The 7,969-nt window shown below is 41.9% G+C and overlaps 1 protein-coding gene across 1 annotated transcript; it reads right to left on the reverse strand.

Annotated features, from left to right (window-relative positions):
• Nucleotides 1-665: 665 nt before the first annotated feature.
• LOC119145400 (interferon alpha-inducible protein 27-like protein 2B) lies at nucleotides 666-6,430 on the reverse strand. The gene is made up of 4 exons (XM_037381839.1): nucleotides 6,328-6,430; nucleotides 4,630-4,848; nucleotides 1,755-1,901; nucleotides 666-891 (listed from the first exon to the last, which is right to left on the reverse strand). The coding sequence occupies exons 2-4, from the start codon at nucleotides 4,775-4,777 to the stop codon at nucleotides 863-865; spliced, it is 324 nt and encodes a 107-aa protein (XP_037237736.1). The 5' UTR covers nucleotides 4,778-4,848; nucleotides 6,328-6,430; the 3' UTR covers nucleotides 666-862.
• Nucleotides 6,431-7,969: the final 1,539 nt, after the last annotated feature.

Here is a 7,969-nt window from a genome sequence, read left to right on the forward strand (position 1 = left end):
AAGTGTGGGGGAGTATGTATGTATGTGGGAATTTGTATAGGGAATGGACAGCATTGTGTTTATTTGGGGAAACTTCTTCATATGAGTACATATAAAAGAAAGGAGTCAGGCACGTGGAGAACAGCAAGCCCCAGTAGTGAGACCTATACCAGATAAGATGGGCTCTCTTCCTTGTCTGTTCTCAGGTATCGTAAGTTTACAGGAGGAGTTTCAGTCCAACTGTGACAATCCTAACACCTCTCAATAAACAAACAGGGACTTGAAATTAAATTAATGTGAAAGGGACCTTAGAAATAGTAGAGGGATACAAATATCAGTTGCATATATGATTTATGAAATTTCTTTGGACCTGTTCTCATTTGCTTATGTGTATTTTTAATTAAGTACAAGTTAATCTGATAGCCCGTTAGAAGCACATGCAAAGGGAACTGCTGGATGCCCCTTACCAAGTGTTACTATGCTTCTCTCTCACAACAGGGTGACTTTTGCACTGTGATCACTCCTTGTAAAATAAATAAAGCAAGCTACCTGTAATTGGAGAGTCTAGTGTTGCTAAATCCAGCATTTTTATAAGACACTTTTGCAGTCCAAAGTACCTTCCGTTTATCAGCTTGTGTTCATGTGTGCCTGTGCTACAGAGAATGTTTAATCAAGGAAGAAACTGCTCCTTGTCCCTGCCCCCATTTATTTAATGCAAGAATACATAATTTTAACATAAACTTTAGTTGTGCATGTGAAAAAGACTTTGCCTTTCATGTCAGTGACAGGGAGAGCAAAGAAGGGGAAAAGCTGTCAAATGACTCTGTCAGTAAAGGACGAACTGCTTGCAGAGCTTACTTCTGGATTGATGTTTTTCTTCTGTTCAGTGCCTTCCTCCTTTGCCACCCATTGCTAAGGACAAATACAAAGAAACATGTGAGAACAACTTAAAGCAAAGTTGCATTACAGAGAAACATACAGAATACTTGAGCATTCGTTACAAACTTCCTCAGGTCAGAGATCAAAGTTCTGTGTTACACGTTGAAAGGCACTTCTTGAAATTAAGAACGTCAATCCTGTCACCAATTCTCTTCCAAACCCTGTAGGATCCTTGCTGATGCATTCAGGTATAGACTAGGCTCCCTCATACCTTGGTTTGTTTTATCTAGGTGTGGGTTGCATTGACTTGGGAGGGTGATGAGGAAAACTTGTGGTGTTCTCTGCTTTGAGCTGGTATTTGCAGGTAGATGCCTCTGCTTTTGACTCAAGAATTTCCTTTAAAGGAAAGAAAGCTAAGCTATTCTAAAAGACCACAAGAAGTGGAGCCATGATCCCTGTCTATCAGTCTGAAAACTCCATTCTCATGTTTCACTGTTTCTTCCTACTTAATATGTTTTATGTGTTCAAACATAAAGCAGTTTGTTTGGCCCTGAATTTGAATTTAAAGAAAAAAATTAATGAACTGTCACTGGTGTGCTGATGAAAGCATAACCTAAACTTCCATTGGCCTTTTGTCTGTCAGTGTGTTTCAGATTTCTGTCTGCTATCCACTCATATCTTTGCAACTTTGTGGCATAGTTATTTCTACAAATCACCTAGTTTTAGCTTCCCACCAAGTATAAAGCAACAAACAGGAGAAATGTTGCTTCAAGTACAATGCAGCCAATTCTCTTACTTACATCCCTTCAACTAGTAAATGTAATCTTGAGCTGAAATACTGCTGACTTCTCAGAAGTCATCTGTTAATCCCTCTTATCAGGAGGACTCTCACTTACAGACGGACTGAACAGTGGAAGTGGTACCACCCCTGGGAGTTCCACCGCCATTAGATCTGGCCTCCTGGGACATCATCTGGGAGGCCCGGGATCCACTGGAGATTCCACTGCTAGTAAAACCTGATGAATGGGTTGAGCCTCTGGCACCTAGAACAGTTACAAAGGAAATGTTACTGACTGGAAGGAACCTTAAGGGATAACTATAAACTACCGTGTTTTAAAGAAAATCAAGGCTAGCAAATGTATCAAAAGGCAAGGAGACTGCTGATTACTTTACTCGTTCCATCAGTATAGCGCCCTTTAGGTGCCACCTTGGGGAAAGGACATATGCAGTGTTTCGTGGATGTTTCCAGAACATAAAGAAGATCTACGACTCTTGCACAGACTATTTTTGATAAATCTGGATCTCCAAAACAGTTTCAGTACAGTTAGTCTTTGCTGAAATCACAGTTTTCTGATCAGCTGCCTGAGGACTGTGGTACAAACTCCTACAGGAACTAAGCATTGTTGCAGACCTCACCACTTACTGTTCCAGGTGACGGATACGTTCCTTTCACTTCACTTTGCCATAGCATAAACCTACACATAATAGATACCTGTAAAATTCAAACACAGAAAGCTGTAGTAGCCAGTGGCTAACATATATGTATATCTCCATCCCTGTATAAATAAACCCCAAGCAAAGTATTCCATTGCAAACTCTTCTCCTGGGAGAGAACTAAAGCACTAGTGATGACAAATGTTAGTGATAATGCTTAAAGCATTCCTGGAGGATGCTCAAATATTTTGGTGATGAGCTTGTTATAACATCTTCTGTAAAGTGATACTGAACAATACTCATGCCCTGCTGCAGAATCAGATGCTCCTTCAAGTGTGTTTGTTCTGGGGGGAGGAAGGGTTACAGTCTGAATGAAAAGGTTAAGAAGATGTGTTTGAGGAACGAGAGATTTCAGTGAGCACCTGCGGAAATGAAATCAGGCCCTTTTAGCTCTCAATCAGGCAAAGAATGTGTGGCAAGCTCTCTTGCTACAGGGAGCCAAGGCTCACACCTGTCTTGGCAATGTTACAGAGCTAGCATTTTTCACATAGATAAAAACTCTTTTGGAGTATCTCCTGTAGGCATGGCTAAGGTTTCCTTGAGTTGTGCAGATACTTCTGCACCAAAATAGTTGTATTCATGAAAGCCCATAGTTGGCACAGGCATTGCAAGAATAAAACCAGGTATTGCTAAACATTTACTTTGCTTCTCTCTCTTCTAAAGTTTCTCAGCACTGGGAGGGATACAAGTCTTCAGTCTTTTCATTTAGAAACTGCAACTTACTGCTGTCTGTAGGGCATCACCACTGAAGGGTTTGCCAGTGGTTATGGGTATGCTGGGTACTGCTGTGCCACCCTTCTCTGTAACAGAAGGCAAGGCTCTGCTCCAATGTATGGTTAGATTAAGTAATTGACATCTTCTGTGTACCAGAATTTCTGCTGCTAATGCAGCATGGTGCCTGAGGGCAGCTCTTGCTGCTCTCTTGGTCCTCTTCCTCTCCTCGCTCTCCCATATTCTGCCTCTCTGCTGTTAGCATCCCTTAAGTTCTTTGCTATTGAATATTCAATAACACCATATTCAGTAACCTAAAATCACTGATCAGATCACACAGAGTGAAAATTAAAAAGTGCCTCACAGGAGTCACATGCAGTATCTCTCTAAATGACCCTTATGTCACTTATTCCCTCATTGTCTAGAGAGCCTCACGCTACAAATAGTATCGGCAGCAACGCACATTGTATCTTTAAAAACCCCTTACTTCCTCTCAATCAAAATTATCACATTTTTTACTATTAAAAGATGCCCCGAATCTGGACCCTGGCCAGCTCACTTGGCCAACCACCCATTTTATGGCTGGCAGAGTCAGGGTCAGCTCCATCCTTTAGTAGACTCCTAGCTGCTTACTACAAAAGGAGTGGACCAGCAGCTGACCAGTATGGCAGAGATCCTCACCTATAACCAGTCTGCTGGTCAGCACACCCCTGACACGTGGGAGATGTGAGTGCAAGACTCCAAGGCAGAAAGGGTTTTGAAGCCTTTATCCAAGGTCAGCGAGCTAACTTACTGTGCTGCTGGGTAAAACAGGATTACATGGGGCACTGTCTTCTGTGGAGTTATGTCTGCTTAGAGGGTACCTGCTGAATCAGGTCACATGGACAAGACTGGTAGGGAGCACACCTTGTGCAGGAATCCCATGGAATCTGGGGTTCAACAACTGCCAAGCTGCTTACGGCTGTCAGGTCTGTGCATGCAACAGAAAAGCAAGCTGCAAGGTTAGTTCATGTGAAAGCCAGCTATGCCTAATTTTAGTACTTCGATACGTGCTGTCAAGGATGTGTAAATATTCCCTTCATGAATTCAGGTCTTGGACTGCAGCTAATTTCCCTCTGCTATAATGTTTGCATAAGGTTTTATGGGTTCTCCCTGTATGGATGTGCGTGAGTAAAGAGCAAGGGAAATCGGATAATTTATATGAAATGTAGGTACGCAGATCATGTTCTTGCATAAGTGTATCGCTGCTTATTGCTACCATGACTTTCCATATTATTGATGATTCCTAGCAGAATGGAGAGAGAGCACAAACTTCAAATAAACATTGTCCAGAATCTCATGAATACCACATATGTATGTGTACATTCATGCATATGTACATACACAGAAAACACCCTTAATAGTATCCCACTCATAACATGCAGTTAAATAAATATTTTGTCTTCAGTGAAATACAGGAATATAGGAGAGAAGAGATTACTTGGTGAGCTTATTTTCAAGGAAAAAAAAGTTGTTTGGCTCTATGCACTAAACCACAAAACCACATACACACAAAATTGCTCATACCCATTCCTTGGAGAGTAGCAGTAGGACCTCCAGAATGCACACCTCCCCCCGATGTTCTTGCTTCTCGGGACATCATCGATGAAGCAAGCGATCCTCGTGAGATCCCAGAGGAAGTGAAACCAGCATTCTGGACATTTTTGTCAGACATCTCTCTTTCTGATGGTGCGGAATCCAGTGAAGCACTGTGAGGCTCAGCCAACCTTTTTATACACTGCCCAGTTAGCAACAAAGAAATGAAACTGCTATCACAAACAGAAAGAAAAGAAACCAAAACTTAGCCTCTCCTGGGAAATGAAACTGGAATTTATGGACATGCCTTTTTGTTGCTGTTGTCAGGGTGAAATTTAGGCAAACCAGCTAATTTCCTCTTATGATACTAAAACAAATTAGTAGTGTAAGAATCATTCATTAGCAACTGATGTGGCTGAGAACTTTGCTTCTGCATTCTTTTGCAATGCTCTATTGTATTGAATGTTACTCGCAGGAGATAGCCCCTTCTTTTACAAATTAATACAACTCTGAGTAAAGACAATAGACAAAAAGGCGATAAAGTGATGCTCATGTGGAAACTGCAACTTGAGTTGGTTATAGCACCCAGAATTCAGCTGTAGTACAGCTACCCCTCAAAAAAAAAAAAATGGTTTACAGAGAGCTAGAAATCAGAACTCAATTAAAAATGGATGTTTGAAATTAATTTCTTTATGGAAGGAACTGCTAGGGGACCTTGGATCATACAAGCAGATTGACACAGATGTTTTCTTCTTCCTCATGCAAATCCTGTTAAAGCAGGGCCTCCTTCTTCAATGAACAGGGCTTTGCAAATGGCACACACTCCTTTATCACGGCTTTTCTTAGCCAGTAGTTTAAATAAGGCTGTTTAAAAATCCGTGGACCTCCTCCCTTAGGTACAGAGGGAAATCTGATCAGGTCACACTACCACAGGGATGGCTTTCAAAGTGGAAATATACAGAATAAAAATAGAGTATTTTCACAGTTGTATAGTACCTATAGCTTGTACATGGTGGGTTATAGAGCAAAGGATACAAAGTCTGTTCCTCTCTTAGATGTGTTATTTATCTGAGCAGTGTGATGTCTGCCCATGTACCCCTGAGCAGCACTGCTTCTTAAACTTTTTTTTGGTTCAATTTTTCTTTAATTCAAATATGTTACTTTTCTTTAATTCCAATGTCTGTTGGTTTTTTTTTTTCTACTCTGCTTGCATCGGGGCTTCTGTAATTATGATGCATCTTTATCCCAATAATTTCTCAGGTCTCTCATTTACCATTTTGAATTACTACTTAATATTACAAAATATGTAATGTTGCAGCTTAAATGCAAGTAAAATTTCATCTAAGAATAGGACATTTAGTGCTACAGGCCCTCTTCAAAGTGATGATAAACCCCCAAATGCCACTTTCTTTGTACATATTGCTACAGAACCTCCTTTTAAAACTGCTATGCTAAAAACTTTTGGTGCTTTTTAATGTCATTTATTTAATATTCCAAACAGCCCATCAGGAAATGATGATAAAGTCTGGCAAAGTCACAGGGAATGAAGGCTTCACAAAGTTGCAGAGACTATATGTGATGACCTTTTACTCAATCCTAAAACATAATTCATAATGAATACACACAAAGTTGCTTAACTAACAATATTTAAAATTAGATAAAATAAAAGTTTTATTGCAAGCAAAGTACCTCAAGGCGATTCATGATTGGTAGAGACAGTGGCAGGGACAGGAGAAGTTGATAGTCTCACAAAAACAAGGTGAAAAAACTCAGAGTAATGAGGAGAGGGAAACCACCAAAGGCATTCAAGGAAAGCCTCTGTTTACAAGTGTGCCATGGGCCTAAGTCAGCAAGGGGGTGGCCCTAAAATCTGCTAAGTGGCTGCAGCGAGTTGCATGAGGAACATGTGAGCAGGCACAGATGACACTGCTAAAACCAGCTGAGTTCTGCCCACCGGTACGCTCTTGTTACTGTAAGTGGTGTGGCAAATGTAAGTTATGGGGAAGTTCTGACCTGGAATGGGTTTGCTTTTACTTCTTTTCAGCTTCTTATGAAAATCTGGGACAATCTCTTTTATGAAAATGAAAGAAAACAAGGTCAATCTCTTGTACCTGTGTCAGGGCTGAGTCTGCTATTAGGTCTTAGCCACCCTGGCCAGCCTCCCGTGGGTCTCCAGTCCCTGCCTGAGCAATGCTCTAGGTGCACTGCCTGCAGCTCCACCACAGCCAGACCTCACGGACCCAGGCTGAGCTGCAGCCTGCCTTCATGGCTTGACCTTGGACCTGCCTGGTTAGCAAGGACAGACTGGCCCCGCAACCACTGGACTGTGATTGACCCTGGCTGCCATCACCAGACCTGAACCTGATTCTGGCTTGACCTTGGACTTGCCTGGTTAGCAAGGACAGACTGGCCCCGCAACCACTGGACTGTGATTGACCCTGGCTGCCATCACCAGACCTGAACCTGATTCTGGCTTGACCTTGGACTTGCCTCATCACTGCAAACTTGCCTGATGATTTGGACTCTTGGTTCAACTCTCCTGTCTCTGAGTCTGCTGTGCTCGCCTTGCTTGGGGTGGTGCGACAGTGCCTCACTGTACGCTGGGAACATGACGTTAACAGCCTCCAGTTTAAAAAAAAAACAGTGTCACTGCTGAAGTGGGATTGGGAACAAGAACTCAGTGTCTGAGCCTGCAGCTTCCAGAGGTCCTCTCCCTCCACTTACTCATCCAGAAAGACATGTTTCTCTCACCTGCTGGCTTTGTGAGAGACATTCTCCTAAATGGTCCCCTACCTTTTTTTGCTCTGTTTTACTGGTATTTCCGGTTAAAAAGTGTAACTTCCAGGATATTAGGCAAGTGTAGTAGATGTCCAGCTGAGTTTACAGGGAACTCCTGGCACAGGAGCTGTAAGGCAGTTGTAAGTCTTCGTGGAACATTTGCCAAAAATTCAAGCAGTGATAACTTAAGAGCCAAACTGATGCAACTTCTAGTTAAAGTATGGAAAGAAAGAAAATAACTCATTTGTATCACCAAGCCTGACATTATAACAGTAAATTGGATCTGGGAGAGTATCTGAGTAATTCCCCTGTTCCAGAAGCTAGAAATCTGAAGAGAGGAGACGGCTGGTATGGGCTGACCTGAAAAGTACCCAGTGGCACTTCTAAGCCTCAGAGAACAGCCAGCCATGAATATCAAGAATACAACTGCCTTTATTTTCAGTGTCACAACAATTTCCGTAGCCTTAGGTGCTGAAGCATTTATACATATAGCTAATGAGTTTCAGGTTCAAATGAAATCCTTAAGTGTCAGAAGTAATGCACTGTCTAGACC

The sequence above is a fragment of the Falco rusticolus genome, chromosome 3 (assembly GCF_015220075.1).
Source record: "Falco rusticolus isolate bFalRus1 chromosome 3, bFalRus1.pri, whole genome shotgun sequence".
In the NCBI taxonomy this organism is placed as follows: domain Eukaryota; kingdom Metazoa; phylum Chordata; class Aves; order Falconiformes; family Falconidae; genus Falco; species Falco rusticolus.

Excerpts from the sequence above, each read along its gene's own strand:
- LOC119145400 (XM_037381839.1), bottom strand. The coding sequence starts at position 4,777 with ATGTCTGACAAAAATGTCCAGAATGCTGGTTTCACTTCCTCTGGGATC. Across the intron at positions 1,902-4,629 it reads TGCTACTCTCCAAGGAATGG|GTGCCAGAGGCTCAACCCAT; the intron begins GTATGAGCAATT and ends TAACTGTTCTAG. Across the intron at positions 892-1,754 it reads TTCCACTGTTCAGTCCGTCT|CAATGGGTGGCAAAGGAGGA; the intron begins GTAAGTGAGAGT and ends ATTTGTCCTTAG.